The 25417-nt window shown below is 41.2% G+C and overlaps 1 protein-coding gene and 1 pseudogene across 1 annotated transcript; both read right to left on the reverse strand.

Annotated features, from left to right (window-relative positions):
- Positions 1–239: 239 nt before the first annotated feature.
- Positions 240–25417, reverse strand: part of LOC113055174 (tripartite motif-containing protein 35-like) — a 28182-nt pseudogene continuing 3004 nt past the window's right edge.
- LOC113055406 (kinesin light chain 1-like) lies at positions 14296–25335 on the reverse strand. Its single transcript, XM_026221708.1, has 10 exons — positions 25278–25335; positions 24984–25197; positions 24644–24733; positions 24150–24251; positions 23690–23863; positions 23261–23360; positions 22796–22839; positions 22640–22707; positions 22203–22311; positions 14296–15452 (listed from the first exon to the last, which is right to left on the reverse strand). The coding sequence occupies exons 3-10, from the start codon at positions 24689–24691 to the stop codon at positions 15285–15287; spliced, it is 813 nt and encodes a 270-aa protein (XP_026077493.1). The 5' UTR covers positions 24692–24733; positions 24984–25197; positions 25278–25335; the 3' UTR covers positions 14296–15284.

Consider the following 25417-nt stretch of genomic DNA (forward strand, 5'->3'; position numbering starts at 1 on the left):
GAAGGGAGGCATCTATTAATGTTTAATGTTCAGTTACATTTGACATTTGTAAGAGTTTCTGTAACATCGAAGTTTCCATTGCACAGTGCAATCGTTACCACTGTGCAGAAGAGTAGAGCTTGTAGTTATGGATACTACTCTTATAGTACTATGGATACTACTCTTGTAGTAATACTCAAGGTACTATAACCTTGTTTAATGAACAGTAGCCTTGCTAGTGCAGTACTTTCCAGTATTTCTCAAGTATTTTCCTATTTGAGCTGATTGGCTGTATACAGTCTTGTAAATGTATAAAATAACAAAATACAAACAGATCTCATTTAAAACCACAGACTTTTGAGAATAAACTTAAAATAAATGAGCACATTCCCCTAATTATATTAAATTTATAGTGCCACAGACTAAATAATTTAGGAATTTTTACTTAATTTATTTGGGTAAATTTCACTAAAAAAAACAACAACCTTAAAATCTACTCAAATATAATATGTGTAATATTGTTACCATAATTTTTAGCAGATAGCATGTAATATTTTTTACACTGTGTTAACCAGCTGCAGCCCAATCATAGTTGTACTAATATTCAGATCAACAGCACTCTTACTCATGTGATATGGATTAAATATTAGAAACATGATGAAAGCAGGAAGATCCAGACCTACAGGTGTAACATTTAGGCTATTAACTATTGAGCGGTAAGATCCTCATGTGAGAATAACTATGAAAAGAACGGAAAGACTGTTTTAGTGAAGGTGGTTGTGAATGTGTGTAGATGTGTGTTAGTTACAGGATCAGAGAATGACACTGTTCCCCTGTCATAGTCCAGATACACTCTCACACACTCAAGCTTCTGTTTGACAGGAAAACCAGACCATTTATACAGTCTGTACTGCACACAGCAGACATCAGTGTTAAAGAAATCCTCTCCCTTCCTCTGGTTTGATGCTGTAGTTACTCCAAGACCCCAGGATGAACTCTCTTTAACCTCCACATCCCAGTAGTGTGTTCCTGAGTTAAACCCCTTCTGAACCCAGGACACAGCGATAGATCTCAAATCTCTCTGGATTATCAGGAAGAGGTTTAGTGTACTCGCTCCATCTCAGACTGGTCAGATCATCGGACAGGACGAGATCTGGATTCGCAGTGTTTGGATCCAGAATCACAGGAGCTGATGAGACACAATCAACAGGTGATTTTATTCTGGTGTACATATAATGATCAAGAGTGAAGCATAGACAGATCAGCTTGCGCATACAGTAGGGTATCTTTGAAAATCTTTAATAAAATGTTTTAAATAATCAAAAGTTTAGTTATTAAAATAATGTAATGAAACATTTTTATTTAACGGTTGTTTACCATTTTAATTAGTTCAAAAATGTATTTATTATAAACTGAATATATCATTCGCTCACACTTTGACACATTACTGCCACCGACAGAAAACAAAAGACAAAGGAGAAGAAAAACAATGCATTAAAATGAGGACAGCAATCTCCAAGTCTAAACTAAAAGATTGGTTAAGCTAACACTTTTATTATTATTACTATTAGTAGTATTATTAACAAATCATTGAAATCATTCAACGGCACCTAAGAGGGTATTAATGTTAATTGCAGTTCATTTCTTGGTATCTCAAGCCACCTTATTTTTCAGTGTGGATGTAAGCTGTTTAATGTAAATGAGCGAGACTTCCGGTTCATTAGCCGCTGCCGGGAAACAATGAGAAGAATCCTGAATGCAGCAAAATGAGCTATTTTTTTTAAAGCTAAAAATAGCTCAAAGCGAATGATACCATAAGCCAGAGCCTTAAAATTTGTGTACACAGTACACAGACACAGTAGTGAACACACACACAAACACTGTGAGCAAACAACCGGAGCAGTGGTTGTAGTATTGGATTGGTCTGCTACAACCCCTCCCTTTCCGGTGAAAAAATAAATAAATGAAAAATAAATCACACCATCTTCTCCTTTTCTTTTGTCATCTCTTATTTTTTTTTCATTTTAAATAAATGTAACAACTCCAGCTGCGAAAGAAGTTGCTTTCTATTTTCCACCATCACTGCTGCAGGTTCTTCTATGGCTTTTGCCTTGAGACTGCGGGTTACACCAACAACATTCCAGTGGACACTGCATGCTAGCAGTCTGCATGTGTAATTGCATGTTGACAAGGAAAATGATGAAGAAATATAAATGAAAACCGACGCGTAGCCTATGGCGTAGAGGCTATGACGTAGGTACGATGGAGAAGTATGAATCAGTCTTTAGGAACAAGCATGTTGTCAATAAACTGCATGAGTGCATTAAAATGAACTTCGCTTAGATTTGTGAAGACATTCAGAGATGAATGGACAATGAAACATAGCCAGCTGTGACGCAAATGCTTGATCTCTTGATATTTTTCTTGATGCGGGGAATGCAGACCCCATCGGTACTTGTTCTTGAGTCAGTCACATTAGAATAACTCATGGAGTCCATGTCAATAATGCAGCGATGCATGAAGCAATGCTTACTCAGTCACTTCCAAATCAGCAGGGGTGTGTCTACATGGTGTCATGATCCTGGTTCCCTTTCCCCTTTTCCCCTCCCCTCTCTGATGCTTTTTCTTCTCTTCTCCTACTTTGCACTAATCTTTCTTCTCTCGTTAATCTCCTTCAGCTGCTCCTCATTGCGCTACTCTTTGCGCTTGGCTTCCCGCACCTGTTTCCTCTTCTCCTTTGATTAATACTCCTACTTCTTTCCCTTTCCTCCCTACCTGCCTTGCCAGATTATTCCCCTAAAATACGCTTAACTGGTATGTCTTATCCCCTGTCGTTTGTCCCAGTCTTAGTCCTGTTTGTTCGGGGTGCTGTGAGTGTGAGCCTGGAAGTTTAGCCGCTGCTCGTCTCCTGACCTGCCGATCTCTCTCTCTCTACTGTGAGGTTGCGGAGCTGTCCACCGTACTCAATCCGCCGGGGCGGCCGGTGGCTTTTGCTTTCTCCTTTTGAACAAGGACGAGTTTTGGTTCCAGCTTTTCCCTTTGGGATTTTTTCTGTTTGCATTCCCTATTATTCTCAAGCTCCTGTGTTTGATCATTAAAGACAATATTGCTCCGCGAATTGCTCTCTCTGGTCCTCTTTCCACACGACAGAATAATCTGGCCAACTATGGACCCAGCAAGAGAGCATCCGATCCAGACGGCCGTCGAGATCCAGGGAGTTATGCTGGGTAAGCACGAGGAGGAATTATCGGCCGCGAGACAGGCCGTGGAGACGCTGGCGGCTCAGGTGACGGATCTGGCTAAACAACTCCACCAGTGTAGTCTCAATCCGCCAGCCCTGTCCGGATCCGTTCACTCCACGGAGCCTCGCATTAACAACCCGCCGTGCTATTCCGGTGAGCCCACCCAGTGCCGTTCATTTTTAATCCAATGCGAGGTTGTGTTTTCCCTCCAGCCGTCAACCTATTCTGGAGACAGGGCCAGGATCGCCTACGTTATCTCTCTCCTCTCCGGACGGGCTCGCCAGTGGGGAACGGCAGTCTGGGAGTCAAGGGCCGTGTGTGTCGAGCGTTTTTCCCTCTTCAAGGAGGAGATGATCCGTGTCTTCGACCGGTCTGTCTACGGGGAGGAGGCCTCCCGCCTCTTGTCTTCTCTGCGCCAGGGTAAGCGCTCAGTTACAGACTTTTCTATCGAGTTCCGCACTCTGGCAACCTCCTGTGGCTGGAATGAACCGGCGCTGCTCGCTCGTTTTCTGGAGGGGCTCCACGGGGGTATAAGGGATGAGATGTTGTCCAGGGAGGTCCCTACTCGCCTGGATGCACTGATCGACTTGGCCTTACGCATCGAGAAGCGTTTTGACCAGCGCCGCCGCGCTCGGGGTCTGGAGTCCGCCCTACTGGCTCCTCCGCCCGCCGATCCCCTGGCACTTCCCTCCTCTGAACCTGAGGCCATGCAACTGGGCGGCATCCGCATTTCCGCTGCAGAGCGAGAGCGAAGAGTGGTCAATCGACTCTGCATGTATTGCGCTTCACCTGCGCATTTTGTCGCCGTGTGCCCGTTAAAAGACAGAGCTCGTCAGTGAGGGGAGGGCTTCTGGCGAGCGCAACCACTCTAGTCTCTCCTCCTAACTCCTGCACCACCTTCTCGATCCATCTTCGCTGGCCTGGCTCCTCTGCCTCCTGCAGGGCTCTGATCGACTCCGGGGCCGAGGGCAATTTCGTGGATGAGTCATGGGCTCGTGCGCAAGGTATTCCCCTGATGGAGTTAGATGCACCCTCTCCCCTATTTGCTCTAGATGGAAGCTCTCTCCCGAGGGTTAACCATGAGACTCCACCCTTAACACTCACTATCTCCGGTAACCACCGTGAGACCATATCCTTTTTAACTTTTCTTTCTCCTTATTTCCCAGTAGTTTTAGGGCATCCCTGGCTAATACTTCATAATCCCCAGATTAACTGGATAAGGGGTACCATCCTCTCTTGGAATGTGTCTTGTCATGTCAACTGTTTAACCTCTGCCATTCCTCCTGTGTCCTCTGTCTCTGTGTTTCAGGAAGATCCAGGTGATTTGTCTGGGGTGCCGGAGGAGTATCACGATCTGCGGATGGTTTTCAGCCGTTCGCGGGCCGCTTCTCTCCCCCCTCACCGTCCCTATGACTGTAGCATCGACCTTCTCCCGGGCACTACGCCACCTCGTGGTAGACTGTATTCCCTGTCGAGGCTAGAACGCGAAGCTCTTGAAAAATATCTATCGGAGTCCCTGGACGCAGGTACCATAGTTCCCTCATCCTCTCCCGCGGGCGCCGGGTTCTTCTTCGTTAAGAAGAAGGATGGTTCCTTGCGCCCCTGTATAGACTATCGGGGCCTTAACGAGATAACTATTAAGAACCGTTATCCATTACCCCTCATGTCATCGGCCTTTGAGGTCTTCACGAAGTTGGACCTTCGCAACGCCTATCACTTAATTCGCATAAAGGAGGGGGATGAATGGAAGACCGCGTTTAACACGCCCCTTGGGCACTTTGAGTATCGCGTTCTCCCGTTCGGCCTTGTAAACGCCCCCGCGGTCTTTCAGGCGTTGGTAAATGATGTTCTTAGAGACATGCTAAATATATTTGTTTTCGTCTATCTTGATGACATTCTTATCTTCTCGCCCTCCCTCCAGGTGCACGTCCAGCAGGTTCGCCGCGTTCTTCAAAGGCTTCTCGAGAATAGGCTGTTCGTCAAGGCGGAGAAATGCTGCTTTCACGCGCGCTCGGTCACCTTTATGGGATCGGTCATTTCAGGGGAGGGCATTAGCATGGACCCCGCTAAGGTTAAGGCGGTTATTGACTGGCCAGTTCCTGATTCTCGCGTCGCCTTGCAGCGTTTCTTGGGGTTCGCCAATTTTTACCGTTGCTTCATTTGCAACTACAGTCAGGTCGCAGCGCCCCTAACCGCCCTTACCTCTGTCAAGTCCAGTTTTGAATGGACCGAGTCTGCCCAGCGCGCTTTTGACCGCCTGAAGACCCTTTTCACGTCCGCTCCCATCCTAATGACCCCTGACCCCTCCAAACAGTTCATAGTCGAGGTTGACGCGTCCGAAGTAGGCGTTGGAGCTATACTCTCCCAGCGATCTGCCTCCGATGGTCAGATCCACCCCTGCGCTTATTTCTCGCACCGACTAACTCCCTCCGAGCGTAATTATGACGTGGGTAATCGTGAACTACTCGCTATCCGCCTCGCGCTAAGTGAATGGTGTCAGTGGCTAGAAGGTTCCTGCGTTCCTTTCTTGGTATGGACGGATCACAGGAATCTCGAATATATTCGTTCTGCGAGGAGGATGAGTGCCCGTCAGGCTCGTTGGGCATTATTTTTCACCCGTTTCGACTTTTCTATTTCCTACCGACCCGGCTCGAAGAACGTCAAGCCTGATGCTCTGTCCCGCCTCTTCGATTCCTCAGAGTGCTCCGAGTCACGCGTTCCCGTTATCCCCGAGGGGCGTGTGATTGGTGCGGCCATCTGGGGAATCGAGAGACAAGTCAAACGAGCTCTTTCTCACTCCGCCACTCCCCGTCGATGCCCCTCCAATCTTCTTTTCGTCCCTGCATCCGTCCGTCCGGCTGTCCTCCAGTGGGCTCATACGTCCAAATTAGCTGCCCATCCCGGCGTTAGGGGCACCCTGGCTTCCATAGGCCAACGGTTCTGGTGGCCCTCCCGCGAACGGGACACTCGTAGTTTTGTAGCCGCCTGCGCGGTGTGCGCGCAGACGAAATCTGGGAACTCCCCTCCGGCCGGCCTTCTTAGACCCCTCCCCATTCCCTCACGCCCTTGGTCACATATCGCCCTTGATTTCATTTCGGGTCTTCCCCCGTCGGCTGGAAATACCGTTATCCTCACTGTCATCGACCGCTTCTCTAAAGCAGCGCATTTTATTCCTCTACCCAAACTCCCCTCCGCCAAGGAGACCGCCCAGACTGTCGTTGAGAATGTTTTTAAGCTACATGGTCTACCTTCTGATGTTGTCTCTGATAGAGGTCCACAATTCGCTTCGCAGTTCTGGAAGGAATTCTGCCGTTTAATCGGTGCATCCGCTAGCCTCTCGTCCGGTTTCCATCCTCAGACTAATGGTCAGGCCGAACGAGCCAATCAGACCATCGGCCGCATATTACGTAGTCTTGCGTTTCGCAACCCAGCATCATGGTCTGAACAGCTCCCTTGGGCTGAATATGCTCATAATTCGCTCCCGTCCTCGGCCACTGGGCTATCCCCTTTTCAAGCTAGTCTCAGTTATCAGCCACCCCTGTTCTCGTGCAAGGACTCGGAGTCCAACGTCCCGTCGGGTCAGGCGTTCGTTCAGTGCTGTAAGCGTACCTGGAGGAGGGTCAGATCCGCTCTTTGCCGTTTTAGAGACCAGACCCTACGTATCGCTAATCGCCGCCGAGTCAAGAGCCCTAGATATATTTGTGGTCAAAGGGTTTGGCTGTCTACTCTTAACCTGCCCCTCCAGTCGATCTCACGCAAATTGACCCCTCGTTTCGTTGGGCCGTTTCGAGTTTCTAAGATTATTAGTCCTGTCGCGGTCCGCCTCCAACTCCCTCCCAATCTCCGTCGTGTCCATCCTGTTTTTCATGTGTCTTGCATTAAACCGGTTATCCGCGCCCCACCCCGGTCTTCCACCCCCCCCGTTCTGATTGAGGGATCCCCTGTCTACAGGGTTCGTAGATTATTGGACGTCCGCCGCCGGGGTCGGGGTCGACAGTACCTAGTGGACTGGGAGGGTTATGGTCCCGAGGAGAGAAGTTGGATCCCCTCCCGGGACGTTCTGGACCGTTCGCTTATTGATGATTTCCTCCGCTCCCGCCAGGCTTCCCCCTTGGGAGCGCCAGGAGGCGCTCGTTGAGGCGGGGGCACTGTCATGATCCTGGTTCCCTTTCCCCTTTTCCCCTCCCCTCTCTGATGCTTTTTCTTCTCTTCTCCTACTTTGCACTAATCTTTCTTCTCTTGTTAATCTCCTTCAGCTGCTCCTCATTGCGCTACTCTTTGCGCTTGGCTTCCCGCACCTGTTTCCTCTTCTCCTTTGATTAACACTCCTACTTCTTTCCCTTTCCTCCCTACCTGCCTTGCCAGATTATTCCCCTAAAATACGCTTAACTGGTATGTCTTATCCCCTGTCGTTTGTCCCAGTCTTAGTCCTGTTTGTTCGGGGTGCTGTGAGTGTGAGCCTGGAAGTTTAGCCGCTGCTCGTCTCCTGACCTGCCGATCTCTCTCTCTCTACTGTGAGGTTGCGGAGCTGTCCACCGTACTCAATCCGCCGGGGCGGCCGGTGGCTTTTGCTTTCTCCTTTTGAACAAGGACGAGTTTTGGTTCCAGTTTTTCCCTTTGGGATTTTTTCTGTTTGCATTCCCTATTATTCTCAAGCTCCTGTGTTTGATCATTAAAGACAATATTTGCTCCGCGAATTGCTCTCTCTGGTCCTCTTTCCACACGACACATGGGGCTATTTTTTTAAAACTATTTAAAAACAAGTTTTCATGTGTTTCTACAGCCACTGAGCAGGTTTCTCTTTGTGAGGTTTGCTTAGTAGTGACTGAAACGCAGCTTTACACACAACTTCCAGTCTGCATGGAGAGGATCTTGAGACTTCAGGCCCTTAAAGCACCTGTTTGCTGCTCAGCAGTGTCTTTTTTACAGCTGGCATTACAATACAGTTCATTCTTTTTGACAGAAACTTTTCTTAATAAATCTTCATCTGACCAAGATCTTATGTGCTCTACAGTAAGTCATTTACAAATCATTTGACTGTTCAATAATCTCTATTTGCTTTAGCAAAATATTTTTTTGTTTTGAAGCCTTTTGCAAGACATTCCAATGTTTTCATACTTTTCATCTTCAGAAAGATCTTTCTTCCTCACCATATATCATGAGAACTGAGACTTGCTTAATAATGTGGAACAACCTCTTTAAGTAGGGTTTCCATTTACCTAAGAAGACCTGGCAAAGTATTGATCAAACCAGTCTGAGATCAATGTCGGTGGATTTGAACTTGAGAAAGGGTGTGTATTGACGTCTTTCCGTGGTTGAAACAAGATGCCTTCTGATGTTCATTCATGTTTGCTATAACATGTAAAGAGGAAGAGAAGATCGGTACACGTGCTGCTTGAACTGAGGCACACAGTGATCTGTCACGACACATTAAACAACCACAAAATGGTATTTATTGATTGAATTTCTTAAAAAAATGACAAAATTTATTTATTTTTTTAGATCTTTAATTTTTTGCCAAATATTTGTACATGGGACACACGGGGTGGGCACGAGCACTGCCACAAAAATTACAAACATGCAAAAAATTACATCTTTGCCTGAAACAATGAAATTTGTTGAAATGATTACAAACTTGCCAAATTGGAATGGAAGAATAACATCCCCTTTGAATTTACAGAGATGGAGGAATCGAACCCGGACTGTGGTACGTATGAGTCTGGCAATTCTGCAAACAGCAGCGTAACATACTTGATCACATCAGTCAGCTCACCTTCAAATTTCCTTACTGTATATTTACAATAAGACGAAATATATCAAACACCACTGCCTCCTTTCATTTTCATTTAAACATAATAATAGCCGAAGAAATGTACTTAGTTCAGGGAAATGTGTACAGTATATATTTATTTATTACTGCAGATTTGAGTTTTAAACAACTACATTCTCGCCTGAAATACTTTAAAAACTACATTTCATGACACAACAACAGTAGTGAAGAAAATTATCTGAATAAATGGTGGTTGAAATCACAATGCTGCGTGAACTCAACCAATCAGCATGTTCAGCGCTCGAAAGTTCTGGACCTTTGAAAAAGTACTACCTCGCCAGCAGGGACTTTCTTAGGGGCATTTTATTTTTACCTGGGACTTTATTAAGATCCTGGTTCCGGCGGTGGAAGCACACAGAGTACCACCCCAAAGTCCCTAGTTCTTGGGTAAAGTTCCATCGATGGAAACATGGCTTTGGATAGGTGACTGAAGGCCCCTTCAAGGGGAGTGGAATGAAATTGTGGAGAAGTCAAGATGAAAGGCGTACGTGGACACCTAGCTGAAGGCAGGGATGAGCACAGTCTATGGTGACACCTCAGTGAATTTGTAGGAGGATGTCAAGAGGGTCAACCCTTGGTCCCTACGGTATGGGAACCATAGTTGGGAGATTCAGGAGTCAGTCAACAAGCTTCCACAGAACAGGAAAATTCCTTGTCAGAGTTCATCATGGTGGGACATGTTTAACAGGGTAGGGTGGAGCCAAATGCACTATAACATGTGAATATATTATATTCTACAACAGAAACAATCAGAGTGCCTTGTTATCACTAGTTTTATTTTGATTTCCCAAATCCGCTAGTAGCTTATAGCCCATTAGCATTGGCAGCATGGTTGCCACTTAACCCGTGTGCATTGCTAATACTCTACTCACACACATAACCATTGCTTTACTCACTGTTACTTGCTTAAATGGCGGACGTATGTCTACCTTTGAGTGCTGGTGAAGATGTGTTTGAGCTGCATTTGGTGCAGCTCGAGCCGGAGGCCATGGAGAAGCAGATTCGGGTCCTGGAGCAGAGGCAGGCCCAGAGAGTGGAGAGCTGGAAACATCCAGGGCTGATGCTCACAAGTCCATGGTAAGTATACAGCGTGCTCCTAACAGTCTCACCACGTCTACTCCGTGTGTTTCTCTGCACAGGCCCGGTGCACCCAGGACGCGATCCTCCCAGATGTCCTTCACTCCGGTGCCGGGACACCACGGACCCTGGGTGCATCCACAGCAGAGGACTGCGAGCTGGGTCCCGGGCGACGACTTCTCCCCCTCCGGTCTTCGAGATCTCCAGCCGGAACCGCTTCACTCCCCACTGCGAGATGGGACGCGACGAGACGCTGTGATCATCGGAGACTCCATCTTCCGACACATCCGTGCTACGTTAGCCGAAGGTAAAGTGCACACTCATTGTTTGCCTGGTGCTCGTGTTCTCGATGTTTCTGCACAGATACCCGTGATCCTGAAGGACGACGAGAGCCCCAGAGCGGTCGTGCTTCATGCTGGTGTCAACAACACCATGCAGCGGCAGATGGAGACACTGAAGAGGGACTTCAGGAGCCTGATCGAGACGGTTCGCAGCACGACGCCCGCGGCGACGATGATCGTGTCAGGACCACTGCCCACGTATCGACGAGGACACGAAAGGTTCAGTAGACTTTTTGCTTTAAATTAATGGTTATTGTCATGGTGTAAAGAACAGAAACTGCTGTTTGTTAATAAATGGAACCTTGTCTGGGAGTGCCCTAGGCTGTTTCGCGCTGATGGCTTGCACCCCAGCAGAGGCGGAGGGGAGCTGCTCTCTGACAACATCTCCAGAACACTTCGCTCCATGTGACTAGTAAGCCAATACTCAAATAACTGCTATGATGGCTTTTATTCTACCAGCTTAAATGTTAGAAGTACGTGCACTGTCCAGTCTATTAAGACTGTCTCTGTTCCCTGAATAGTGAGGTAAAAATAGAAATTTAATGTAGGGTCTAGTAAAATATCTTATTGAGATTAAACCAGAAAAACGTAAAATAAATGAACAAAAACAGTTTCTAAAGTTTGGGCTCATAAATATTAGATCACTCACACCCAAAGCAGTTATTGTAAATGAAATGATCACAGATAATAGTTTTTATGTACTCTGCTTTACTGAAACCTGGCTAAAACAAAATGATTATATTGGTCTAAATAAGTCTACTCCACCAAACTACTGAGCAGTGACAGAAAATTACTGGACTATTGTAATGATCTCCTGGCGGGCCTTCCTGCATGTATAATGCCTCTGCAACTGATCCAGAATGGAGCAGGGAGGGTTGTCTAACTGACCATATTCTTGGAACGTGCATTCTACGTATTGATGATATTAACTTTATGGCTCTGCGTTATTGAACCACAACTAGAACCCAGTGAACTGGCAAATTACAGACCCATTTCAAATCTTCCATTTATGTCTAAAATTTTGGGAAAAAAAATTATCTGCTCAATTGAGCTCCTTCCTTTGACACCATAGATCATGACATACTCATAGATCGATTACAAAACTATACAGGTATTCAAGGGCAGGCTTTATGATGGTTTAGATCCTACCTGTCTGATCGCTACCACTTTGTTTATTTAAATGGGGAGTCATCTCATTTATCACCAGTAAAATATGGAGTGCCACAAGGATCTGTCTGAGGTCCTCTTTTCAAAATACACGTTGCCCCTTGGTAATATCATTAGAAAATACAGGATTAGCTTCCACTGTTATGCTGATGATATTCAACTATATATCTTGATGAAACCAGATGAAACTTCTAAATTATCTAAGCTAACAGAGTGTGTTAAAAATTTAAAAGATTGGATGACCAATAATTTTCTCTTATTAAATTCAGATAAGACAGAAATATTACTTATTGGACCAAAATAAAAAAAACATTACACAGAATCTCATAGATTACAATTTGCATCTAGACAGATGTACTATCACTTCCTCTACAGTCCAAAATCTGGGTGTTATATTAGACAGCAACTTGTCTCTTGAAAATCATATTTTCAATGTTACAAAAACAGCATTCTTCAATCTTAGAAACATTGGCAAGCTACGAAACATGTTATCTGTTTCTGATGCAGAAAAGCTAGTTAATGCATTTATGACCTCTAGACTGGACTATTGTAATGCACTTCTAGGTGGTTGTCCAGCATCTTCAATAAACAAGCTACAGGTAGTCCAAATGATTTGTATCTTAAAAAGCACTATAAAAATAAACTTGAATTGAATTGAAGGAAATGTATTTTCTACAGTGTTTTTTTCTTACAATGCAGCGATCTCCTGTATCACTGCAACTGTAAACATCCTGTGGACCAAGTTGTTCTTCTCTTTTTTTAAAGCTCATTTTGATGCAGTAGCTCATCTGTTTATTTACACATAATGCTGAAATGTAACTGTTCCCCATGCATCATTTCCAGTGTGTGTGTGTGTAAGAGCTCAGATCTTCTGCAGACTCACTGTTCTGGACGATGTCCTGCATCTTCTTCCAGACTCTGAAGGGCAGGTTTCCCAAGTATCGTGGCACATGAATCAGAGCTCCAGAAGGAGTCTGTGGATCCGGCTGTGATGAGATCTGGACTCTGGAAGAACATTCAGGATCAGAACTGAAGTGACTTTGGATCAGAAGCAGAGAGAGCAGAGACAACAGCAGATCACTCACCTTTCCATCGAGACTGGAAACTTCTGCAGAACAAACACACCATTGATCATCAACAACTCAATCAATCAATCAATCAATCACTGATCTGAAATCAGACCTTCAGAAAGCAGACGTCACTGTCTTTCATCATCTCCTCCATGTCTTTGATTGTGTGTGAAAGAGCTGAGATGTGTGAGTTGATCTCCTCCAGCTTCTCCTTCATCATATGTTTCTTCTGCTCCTCTTCCTCTCTCAGTGCAGTGATTGCAGCTTCTTCTTCATCTCTGAGAAACTGATGAAGCGTCTCAAACTGCTGTTTAATCTGACGCTCTGTGTGATCAGCTTGAGACTGAAATCAAATCACATTCACTTCAATCATCTGAAGAAATACCCATTACATCATCTGCAGCATCAGCCAACTTTCTGGATAGAGTGAGTTTATATTAATTCAATGTCTTTACAAATCATGAAGTTGTTTGGTTTCCTCACCTTAATGTGTTTAACTGTTTTCTCAAACTCTCTTACAATATTTTTTTTGTCTGTAACTTTGCCTAGTAAGGACTTTAGTGCTGTACTGAGATTCTCCTGAAATTTAAAAGGAAAATCTATAAGACATTAGAGATTTTTGTAGTATGTTCATGAATGTGATACACAGTGTCATATATTTGTGTCACAAATATCAGACATTTGTATGGCTAAATCCTCTAATTATTTAGATTTAAATTAGTCTTACCTTATGTGATGGAACAACTTCCCCGATGGGTCTGAATGTGTGTTTGATGTGTTTCTCTGAATCTCTGCACACTAAACACACCGGCTGTTTGTCCTCCAGACAGAAGAGTTTGAGTTTCTCACTGTGTAAACTGCAGAGCTCCTCAGACTCTGATGAACACTTCTCTTGTTTCTCTTTTAGGAGCGACTCACATAAGTTTTTTAACACTAGATTACATGGTGGATCATCTCTTGAGGATCTTCTCCTGCAGACAGGACACTCCTGGGTTTCTTTAGTTCTCCAGAACTGTTGAAGACACTCTTTACAGACACTGTGACTACATGATAAAACAACAGGATCCTTGGAAGATTTCACAGCATACAGGACAAGAAAGTTCCTTCACAGAGAGTGAATCCATTTCTCTCATTTGAGCTCCAGTGATCTGAACTTTACTTTCACTTACTGATTAATGGTTTAAAAAATGAATAACCATGAGAATCATAAAGATCTGCTGTCTGTTTAGAAACAAACTTCTCAAAAATCCACCCTGAAAGTACTTTTCTTCATTCTTCGCTGAATGCTGATTCATTTTTGATCTTGCCAAGAAAATGAATACAGAGTAAATAATACAGAAAGAGAAACAAGTCAGCTTCTTCCTGGTAAGTGTTGTAAGAGGGTGGAGTTTCTGATCACCTTTGTGTGTGTGGAAAACAGGTCAGACAGCATAATTTCTTCAGATTTCATAAAAAAAAAAATGCATTCAGAATTAACTCGCTTTGATATTCTCTCATATATAATGCAGAAACCTCAGATAAGACAGTAAAGGACAATGAGAAAGCACAAATAATGATAATAAAAAGTCTTAAGACACTTTATTTGTGAGTATTATTTACTGTGCTTTATTGGTGATTGTCAAATTCATTATGATAATAAAGTTATTAAAGCAACTGATTGATTTGATCATGCATGTAGTTTGATCTGCATTAGAAGTCCGATTGTGGGGTCTTTTACAATCAGTAATTACATAATTACTCAGCCAACTAATACAAAGAAGGATCAGCCTGTATACAGTAAGAATTAATTGCAAATGGAAATACTCAAAAAGTGCATGCTAAAAAAGAAGACACCATAGATTTTAACTATGCAATGTATGCATGTAAAAAAAAAAAAAATGGTGATGGATTTTTTTTTTTAAGTTTACAAGTCTCATATGAAGGTTCTGGTTGGTTAAGAGTAGAGCAGTTTAGTTTGTTCAGATTTTAACTCCTATTGAGTTAAAATCAGTGAGGTGAGCAGTGAGGTGTCATGCTTTCATTCTCTAAAGAAGAAAAATACAATGAAAATACAACTAAAATAAAAATGAAAATGTAAAAAAAAAAAATGTCGAAAGGACAATCTTCATTCTTTTCTCCTGTCTTCAAATGTGTGTCATTGTATGTTTGTGGTGATTTGTGTGTCATGACACTAACGTGTGTGAGTAATTTGTCACCAAAATTAACTAAAACTTACAAAACTTCCACTGACACCTTCAAATAGAAATAATGACTAATAAAATCTTTGTAATACTAAATGTTCTCTTTTAAGGATTGGGTCAGACTACATTCATTATCATAAAGTATTTGCCATTATCACAAGCTGAGATTGTCTAATTATACTAAGATTGCAGTGCAGGCCAAAATAAATCAGTAAAACATTAGAATGCACAACTATTTAACATGGATCTGTCCTAACTAGCAGCGAGATTACATTTTGTCAGTCGCTTAGGGTGTTTTACAGGAAGCCTCAGGTAGATTCTGTCCCATTAGATCAGATCAGGATTTGCTGTAACAATTATAAGGGTTAAGTTTTGGCCACAATGTTCTACACTGTGTATTACTTTGTGTGTTTTTGTTGCATGTGCTTAAACAACCCGAGTTGTTTGTGCATCTGTGGGGGTTTGCGGTCCTGTAGTCTCTTATCCAGCATATTACTGCTCTTCTTTAGCAACACAGTTCTGAGCTGTGCAATTGAGCCGCTGCGATTCAATTCTCCACTGCCATCCTGCACAAACACACACAGACTCAATACACATCCCACACACTCACATTTAAAAGTGACAATTAAACACACTTTAGTTTGGCCTACAGTATTTACAACACATTAGCTTTAGTGTATTGCATTAGAATGAATCTATATAAGCCTTCATCTTATTCTCACACAGTATGTTTACTTTATACAACTTAGATCAGCTTTTCTGCTACTGAATGACAAACATGAGCCTCACAAAGCAGCTGTCAGAAACAAGCACAGAAATCTCTCATGCTGCTTGCTTGACCCATCAGATTCTGTAATTCACCTTTGAGGCTTTTCATCAAGCTTGATGATTTTTAATAAATATACTTTTTGTGAATTTAATAGTAATTAGGGCTGAAACGATTCCTCGAGTAACTCGATTACAAAAAATGATCGAGGCAAATTCCTCCGCCTCGAAGCCTCTTTTAATTTATTTTAAATCTCACGTCAGGTTCTTTCGCAATGATTTTTTAATGTGACACATTGCGTTTACGTCACCCACAAAGTGGAAGGAGACGCAAGCGCTGCATCCGAGATCGCATACTAGGGATGTGCACATTGATGCTGCAGTATCGATATATCGATACTCAGAAGCTTCTATTTTGGTATCGATATTTTCTGCAAAAGTATCGATACTTAATTATATTTATAATTTCTTTATAAATAAATGTTTTAAGCAGTGTGTGCAGGCCAATCGGGACGGTGTGTGTATGATATAAAAAGAAAAGGTCTCGCGGACGCGGTGGTATGACGTTAACACCGATTGGTCTGCGGCTGCGCGCAGTGCAATGTGCCATTCACCATCACAAAACGGCATGCACGGTCGTGACTTGCGTGAAAGTCCCTATACGCAAAAAACGCAGTCTGCGTAGGGCATCATCCCAGTTGCACAAAAAAAACAAAAAAACTGCACCATTCTCCCATCCGCGCTCGCGACCGCTCGCACCTGATGTTTGCGGCTGAATGTTCATAATTGATGGATGGACATCTATGCCTGGGTAAAGGACATCACCAATCCGGCGCAGAGAAAAGAAAACTATGAAAAAATGAAGTTGGCTGGACGTTGGACATTCGAGAGTCTCAAATTTAGGGACCGTCTCTAAAGTTACATGCGATATTGGTATACACTTTTCTAACGTCAGTAGCATTTGAGGAGAATGACTTACAGTCATAAAAACAACTGTAATTGTTCATGTAGGTGTCAGCTATAATGCACAATTGAATTAAATGTTTGATATTTATTAAAATAAACTGTAAATCATATGTAAATTGTGCTACTTTTTCACATGAACTCAAACACAAATTTGAAGCTCAATAGCATTTGAGGAGAAAGACTTGCAGTCATAAAACAATTGTAATGTGTTCATTTAGGTGTCAGCTACAATGCATACCTTAAACATTTTTAATATATATTAAAATAAATTTTAAAACATTTAGGTGAAAATGAGGCCCGTTTATCACTTTCAGGCACATTCCTGTGAAAGTTGTTTTTTTGTTTAGTTTTTTTTTTCAGGTTCCCTTACGAAAATTACCAATAGTTTTAACAATAACACCACAAATAATCGTTCTTGTAGCCATGGTAACTGCAAATGTATTTATAAATGTATACATATATATATATATATATATATATATATATATATATATATATAAATGTATACATATATATATATATATATATATATATATATATATATATATATATATATATATATATATATTAAATTAAGATTATTTTGAAAAATAACATACACTTTTAAAATTATAAGCAGTATCGTTATCGGTATCGGTATCGTTAAAATTGTAACAAAAAGTATCGGTATCGTATCGCATGGAAAAAATGTGGTATCGCCCATCCCTATCGCATACTGCAAGGAGTCAGCAGTGTTTTGATTCGAGCGCGTGGGCAAACGTAACGAGAACGTTGTGGCTTCATTCCATTGCAAGATAGAGCTGGCATACCACAACTAGGGCCCTATGATTTCCACGATGCAGAAAACACGGAGGGAATCGCGGAATCCAGTCATAAAAACGGATTTTACAGTTTAACGCGGAATGGCACGGAATTTGACAAATTGTGAATGAATTAATCAAAAATAGGTCATTGCACTAACATCAAATCAAATATGGACTAATATCTGTAAATATTAAGCCGGAACAGTCTATTTAAATATGAATCCTGCATGTTCTGCGTGTCTCTGTTAATGAATGGAGCAGAAGCGCGAGTTCCTTTATTACACACACTGAAGCGCGCGTGCTGTCTCACTAAATAAGGACGTGAATACATGAACAACATCTAAAGAACCTCACTGACAGTCACTTCATGAGCATTTGACCGTTGTCACATCACAATACAAAGAACTGTAAAGGTACGTCGACCCGTCAAAATAAAAGTCCGTTTTTTTTTAAGGTTTACTCACACAACATATCTTCCATGTTTTATTTTTAATAGTAAATCCCCTTTGTTTACCAAAAAGTTAAGTTTGCTTAATTTTTAATAATTAAAAGATAAATTAAATTAATGTTTTATGTGTTTAATGTTTAATGTGCATCTCAGAAAATGCTTTATTTTAAACCCCAACTGAATGGCACTTAAATGAACTCAATTCATCTGTCAACTTTATTGTCATTGTTCACAGTACAAGTACAGACAGAGAAACAATGGGTAATAATTAAATGTTTATTTTTGATGTATGCAATGCATTTTATGCATTTAAAAAGTAAAAAAAAAAAAAATCTAAAAAAGGAAACTTATTTGTTCATTTTAAGTAGTTCTTAACCTATTCCTTAACCTCTCTCTTAACCTTATGGCACGATTCCCGACACGTTCGTACGCTAAGTATATCTTCTGTAAGTCATACTTTCGTAAGGTTGGTCTGAACCATTCGTAAGCTCTCTCTTAGCGTTGTTTGAGCTCAAGACGCTACTGTACAGCAGTCTTTAGAAATCAGCGCAGCGCAGTACAAGTCAAACTATGGTATGTTGACAATGTTGTGGCTCAACAATGATTTTATGTTATTTTTTAAGACTCATAATAAATTATGTTTGCAATGGATACAGGCATATGGATACAGCAAAACTTCAACTTCCTCTGACGAGAGGCTTGGTGCCCTTCTTTACGTTGCTTCGCCATTATATTCTGTATCTAACTCTCTCTCTCTCTCTGTTCATTGTCTCTCTTTTTATTTAAAACAAACCAATTGCAATCAATACCGCACTAAACAGAAGTAACTGCAGCTGCTTGCCAATCAATTCAGATTGTAAAGTACCTTACCATTAATATAAAAGTGTTTTCTATAATTTTTATAAGTCGTTAAACCCATGCCAAGAAGCGGCACAAGTGGCACAATGGGATAAGGAGGGTGGATGATTAGCGAGGGATACCCGGTTCGTCTATCCGTCACAACATATCGTACGAACATTACTGACCATTTGATAATTTAATTTATAGTCTATATTCTACTGATAACTTAAAATATGTTAAAATAAATGTTACTATAATAATTTGAGGAATATTTCATTTGCATAGAACGTGTTGTCTTTCTTAACGCTGTAATGCACTTTCGCGTGAAGTGGAAAATCAGTTCCTGTACAATCGATGCCAAATAATTCAGCACCCTCACTTTGGACAGCGCTCTTGGGAAGTCGTGGCCTAATGGTTAGAGAGTCGGACTCCCAATCGAAAGGTTGTGAGTTTGAGTCCCGGGCCGGCAGGAATTGTGGGAGGGGGGAGTGCATGTACAGTTATCTCTCCACCTTCAATAACACGACTGAGCTGCCCTTGAGCAAGGCATCGAACCCCCAACTGCTCCCCGGGCACCGCAGCATAAATGGCTGCCCACTGCTCTGGGTGTGTGTTCACAGTGTGTGTGTGTGTGTGTGCTCACTGCTCTGTGTGTGTGCACTTCGGATGGGTTAAATGCAGAGCACAAATTCTGAGTATGGGTCACCATACTTGGCTGAATGTCACGTCACGTCACCTTTTTGCAACGTCGGACGTAAGAGGCAGCGTGCTAAGAAGCTTCCTAAGTGACACTTCGGGGAACACACTTAGGAACATAAACAACTTTGGTAAGATATATCTTTCGAGTTTAGGTTTAGCGCTAAGGTGGCGTTATCGGGAAACCGGGCCATGATCATTTACTCACTCTTACATAGCTCCAAACCTGTAAGATTTTTTCTTCTTCTGTTGAGCACAAAAGAAGATGTTTTTAAGAATGTTGGCAACAAAACAGTTTCTGGTTCCACTCGCGGGCTATGCCCCCCCCAAAAAGGTTGCTGTGCACCCCACACAGTTTTAATTAATTTAATATATATGAGGAATAATAAAATAAAACATTGAATGTTCCATGCTTTTAATGTATTAAAAACTAGAAAATATAGTTGATATCAGTTTATTTTATTTTTATTTATCTGTTTCTCTGATTGGTTGCATTGCGGTGTCTCATGCATCATTACGTCTTGAGCATATTGATGTGACATGATGCTAGCAGTACCGCTGCTCCCTACATGCAGAGTACACAGTTTGTGTAAGGTACAAACTCCCAGAGGGGCAACCATCCCAGTTGCTCAAAAAAAAAAAAAAAACCATTCTGACTTCTAAAAAAAAATTCACCCCCCATCACAGTTGTCATGAAGGGCAAAATTAGCTATTTAGACCAAACTAATTTTTTTGCACCTGGCTGTAAACATGTTTTGCCTGCTGTAAAGTTGCAGCCAGCCTCAAGTGGCCAGTCAATAAATTACAGTTTTAGTCACTTCCTTATTGGCTTCATTAGAGAGAGCAGGAGGTTGGCATTTGAGGAGAAAGATTTACAGTCATAAACAACTGTAATGTGTTAATTTAGGTGTCACCTATAATGCACACCTTATACATTTAATGTTTATTAAAATGAATTGTAAATCATTTAGGTAAAAACGAGGCCCGTTTCAGGCATATTCCTGTTTTTTTTTTTTTTGGGCTGTTTACGTGTTTGAGTTTTAATGTTGAAAATAATGTCACAACCATCAACACATCTAATATTCTTTCTTATTTTCCAGGTTCCCTTACAAAAATTAGCCATGGTTTTAACAAGAGTTATATAAACTAAAAACTTAAAATGTATTATATAAAAACAATGAGGTAATAAAGATTAATAACATGGTTTAATAAAAATAATACTAAAACAATTTATGTACAACATAGCCAAAGGGTAATTGCTGCTGCTACACTTACACTACTATCAAATCCTTGTTTAAGCTATTGGCCAAAAATTTTATTCACTTAATCTTTCATTTTTGGACACCTTTTCGTTATAAATGACACATTCTTTATAATTTCTTCAACAAAAACATGTGAACATCACAACCCTTACAAAAATTAACCATGGATTTATCATAGTAAAACTACTTAAATTTCTATCTTTTGTCATTTCTGAATGCTTGAGACAATAAAATAAATTAGAAACAAAGTTATCGCCATAGGTAAATGATGAGAGCTACAATTGTAACTTGTAAACAATACAATTTATTAACTTTCTTTTTTTCTTCTATTTTTTGTAAGTTCTATTTTCACCCATTGGTGATTTTTTTTCGTCATATTTGTGGAAGGGGGGCACAACAATACAATGCTGCTTAGGGCACCAATTTGGCCAGAATTTGGCCCTGGATGCTAGCATTGAGTTCTTTCACAACATTTTATTGATCGCGTAAAATATGTATATTAGAAAATGGATCGTCGTTTCTGCTTCTGCAAAGCCTTATTAGCCCCCTGCCTTCTCATCCAGCACCGCCTACTCCATCTGCCAATCACGCAAACACCGGTTGGCTCAAATTTGGAGATTAGGGCTAATGAAGCTGAATTTACAAATCTACACGCGCCGCCTTCAGCTTTTTTAAAAGGTAAGTTATGCGTTTAATTAATTTACATAAGCTTAAATGTGAAGTGTGGCTATTAGAACATCAACAGCATATAACTGTCAATCTGTTTTTTTTTTTTTTTGCAACTTGATTATTCTAATACTGATTAGTTTGTGATTTTCTTCACTTTATATGGGGAATGAGCTGACAGTTTTTACCATTTGTAGCCTATGTTGTTCACGCTAGCACTGTACTTGTTGTTTTTATGCCTTGTTTTTGCAAGTTATTGTTAACTGTTAGTTATGGTCTGGCGCTGGCTCTGCATCCATAGCATTTTTGTTTTCTATACTATGAAGGTGGTATCCATTAACTGTCTGGTTTCCAACATTCTTCAAAATATCTTTTTTTTGTGCTCAATGGAAGAAGTAAATTCATACAGTTTTAGGACAACATTGGGTAGGGCTGCTCGGTTTTGGCAAAAGTCATAATCACGATTCTTTTGGTCAATATTGTAATCATGATTATATAACACGATTATGAGTGGGCCACATGAGCAAAACTTTATATGACTGATTTATTTAAAGATAGCGATATATCAAATATATATCTTCTGTAAATATAGTATTGCTATGACATCTACTTTTTAGAGACATTTAGAGAAATTTCACAATTACCAATTCCACAGCAGAAAATTAGGGTAACAAATATTAGTAAAAAAATCTGATTATGACAAGTGAAAAAACACGTCATCAAAACACGTACTAAAAAAACCCCGAAGTTTTATTGAGAGTGCACTGAATGAGGCTCGGCTTACAGATCACTTACGGGGTGCAAGCACTTTTCAAATAATATGCAGGAGGAAAATCGTGAGACAAATGACAAATGAAGTCTGTTCTATACCTGTTTGTGGGATCTTGTGGCACATTCCTCCAGCATTTCTGCTGCCATTATCTTACCCTGTCTGCGGTACAGAGCTGCTAGATTCCTCAGTGTCACATTTATGATCGGACTACAGACAAAACAACACATCCAGTGAGGAAGGATACACAACCAAGAGAAAAAATTTAATCAAATGTAATGGAACAAAATTTTATAGGCTTCATTCTTGATTTATTTCTTTTGATTTTGTGATGTTGAGGAATTTCGACACATTCATCTTCTTCGTGTACTCTGTGTCTGGTTAAAAACACTGTTTGACAATGTGAGGACTATGTGACAATATTCCGTCAGGTGGTTTTTGATCATTAATATATGCGTCTGTCTGATTTATGGCATCAAAGAACTTACTAAGAATCAAATACAGGCAGCTTTAAGAGCAATGTTTTCCTGCAGCTTACCTGTCGACTTTACTGGCTTTATAGCCGCAGCCTTGTTTTTGATACAGTGTGTTGTCACTGAGTTCCCCCTGAATATCAGCAGACAGACAGTTTGAGCAACAACAGATGGGCAGAAACACAAACACTTGTTTCATCCACAACACACTCCTTGCTCACCTCCTCTCTTTCCTCAGCGTGCATCCAGATGGGTTTGTTTTCAGCTGCAAACACATACAAGTAACATCATTACTCATCATGCTGTGGGCCAGTAGGCTCTCTAATACTGCCTATATTGATCTCTGCTACCACTGAATCTAGATCTGTCCCTGTCAGAAAGAGATGAATCAAGGGGAACACTAGTTATGTTTGGGTCAGTTTTCAAAAGGAATGTGACAATCCAAATATATCATCTCATAATATGTAATTATGTCTGCAAACAGAACAGATAGAGTACAAACATGTCAGAAATTAACACTGATATACTAAAGTCTGATTAATACTGTATGCAAAGTAGAGTACATTTAAAGAGAAGAAAAAAAAACAGTCTTATTACATACTTTATAACAAATAAGATGTTTGTTTTATATAAAAGCTACAACAGCATCCAAAACAAATAAAAATAAATAAAAATGTACAGCTCACCGTCCACCAATCCAAACTCCTTCTCATGAGCACTGGTCAGAATTTCTTTGTAAAGAATCTCAGCTTCTTTATATTTGCCTTGTTTGAGAAGACAGGATGCCTGCACAGAGACAAGGAATATTTCACTGCTTCATACATGGAGTGTGAATGGAGTGAATGTGAGCATGGCTAAGATTTGACAGGTATGGATCAAAAAGTGTGGAGAACAACCAATGTTTGATAAGATAACAAATATAAAACTACACTGCCTTGAGGTCAAGAACTCACAACTTAGAGTCACATCAATTCCACAGAAACAACAAGTTTTAGTGGAAGTATTCATATATTCATTTCCTCCGTGACACATCTGTAGTTTTCTTTAACGTGGTCTGATACGGTCTATAGTATCTAACATTATTCTCTATCAGATGAGCAGTTTGACAAACTAACCAGGTTGTTCTTGGTTTTGGCCACACTGGGGTCATTTGGGCCGAGTTTGCATTCATCAATCTTCAGAGCTCTGCGGTAATAACACTCCACCTCCTCATACTTGCCCTGATTCTGACAGACCAGGGCCAAATTATTCAAATGCTTCACCACATCGGGATGATCTTTCCCAAACAACTGAAAGACAGAGAGAAACAGACAGGTTTCCCTTTATTCATGTGGTCTGCCTATAGTGACTCCAAACTGTATTTTCTACGTTTGTGTTTCTTGCATCAGATTTCATTAGACATAAAATATTTAACACTCAAAGCAATAGTCATTTTCTATGTCAAGGTTTGTCTGACTCAACCAGACAGAGTTTAGTTACAAATAACCAAAAAAAGAAAAAATATATGGTACTAAAGTAAAACTGACATGCAGAATTTCACATACAGTACGGTGTGACAACAGGACTTTCACTGACCTTCTCTTGGATCTCTAGCGCTCGTCTATACAATAGCTCAGCCTCCTTATATTGGCCTCGTTCACTGTGCAGCATAGCCAGATTATTGAGAGTAGCTTCCACCTGAAACACAATGACACAAATCACATATCTTGATGGGATACAAAATGACATTTCACCTTTATGGTACATGAGCAAATCCAGCTGGCCATGTGAAGTTTGTATTTTAGTGCTCAATAATTTATAATTAACATTAATCTATTTCTCCAAATTCATCATTAACCACTGAGACATCTGAGATACTTTTGAAAGAATTTGCATCCTTTCACCAGCCTTTGCTTTGGTATTTTATAAATGCATATAATGGTAATGAAACACTTTTGAGCTGTACTAAATTCTATCTAATATCTTATAAGATGTATTTTACTAGCATCTCTTTTGCTGCCATTTTCTACACATAAAAGATGTTAAATAACTTCCCATCAGTTGCTCAAATCAACTTTTATTTCACTTACAACAGGATGGTCTTTTCCCAAGTGTCTTTTCTCTGATGGAGAGAGCATCAATCAGCAAGCGATTAGCTTCTCTATATTTTTCGCTGATTTCTGAAACGGACAAACAGAGATATTTCATCCTATAACTCAGATGCATGTCATTGATTCTGGCTGTTTCTTAATTCTGAGTGGAAAAGCCACTTTCCACTCCACTTGACCCAAATGTTAAAATCCAGCAGTCTAAAATCAAGTCCGCTGATTCAACAGACATCGTCAATCCAAAATGTGAAGTTGCATTTCTTCATATCATGACAAATACATGCTCCTCATCCTCACCCAGTGAATCAGGACTTTCTCTCACCTGTACATGAGTGCCAGGGTGTCGAGCATGGTGGCCACTTTGGGATGATCATGTCCATAGGCTTTCTCCAGGTCCACCAGAGCCTTTCTGCAGAGCGGCACCGCCACCTCGTACCGGCCCAGAGCTGCGTACTCTTTCACCAGGTTATGAAGGATTCTGAGGTGGGTGCTGGTCTCATTGCTGCTCTGCTGACCAGCTTGGTCTTGGTGCTGCACTGCAGAGGTCAAAGGTCAGAGGCAGGGTTAGTGTGACAGGATTGACAGCATCGCACATCTGAGGGTGACATTCACATACTTCCTTTCATTGTTTGAATGTGCTTCTCCTCATCATTGGGAAGGAGATCATTTAGTGGTCCCTGGACAGACAGATCTTCTCCAGACTCACTGTTCTGGACGATGTTCTGCATCTTCTTCAGACTCTGAAGGGCAGGTTTC

This window comes from Carassius auratus, chromosome 3, assembly GCF_003368295.1.
Source record: "Carassius auratus strain Wakin chromosome 3, ASM336829v1, whole genome shotgun sequence".
Taxonomy (NCBI): Eukaryota; Metazoa; Chordata; class Actinopteri; order Cypriniformes; family Cyprinidae; genus Carassius; species Carassius auratus.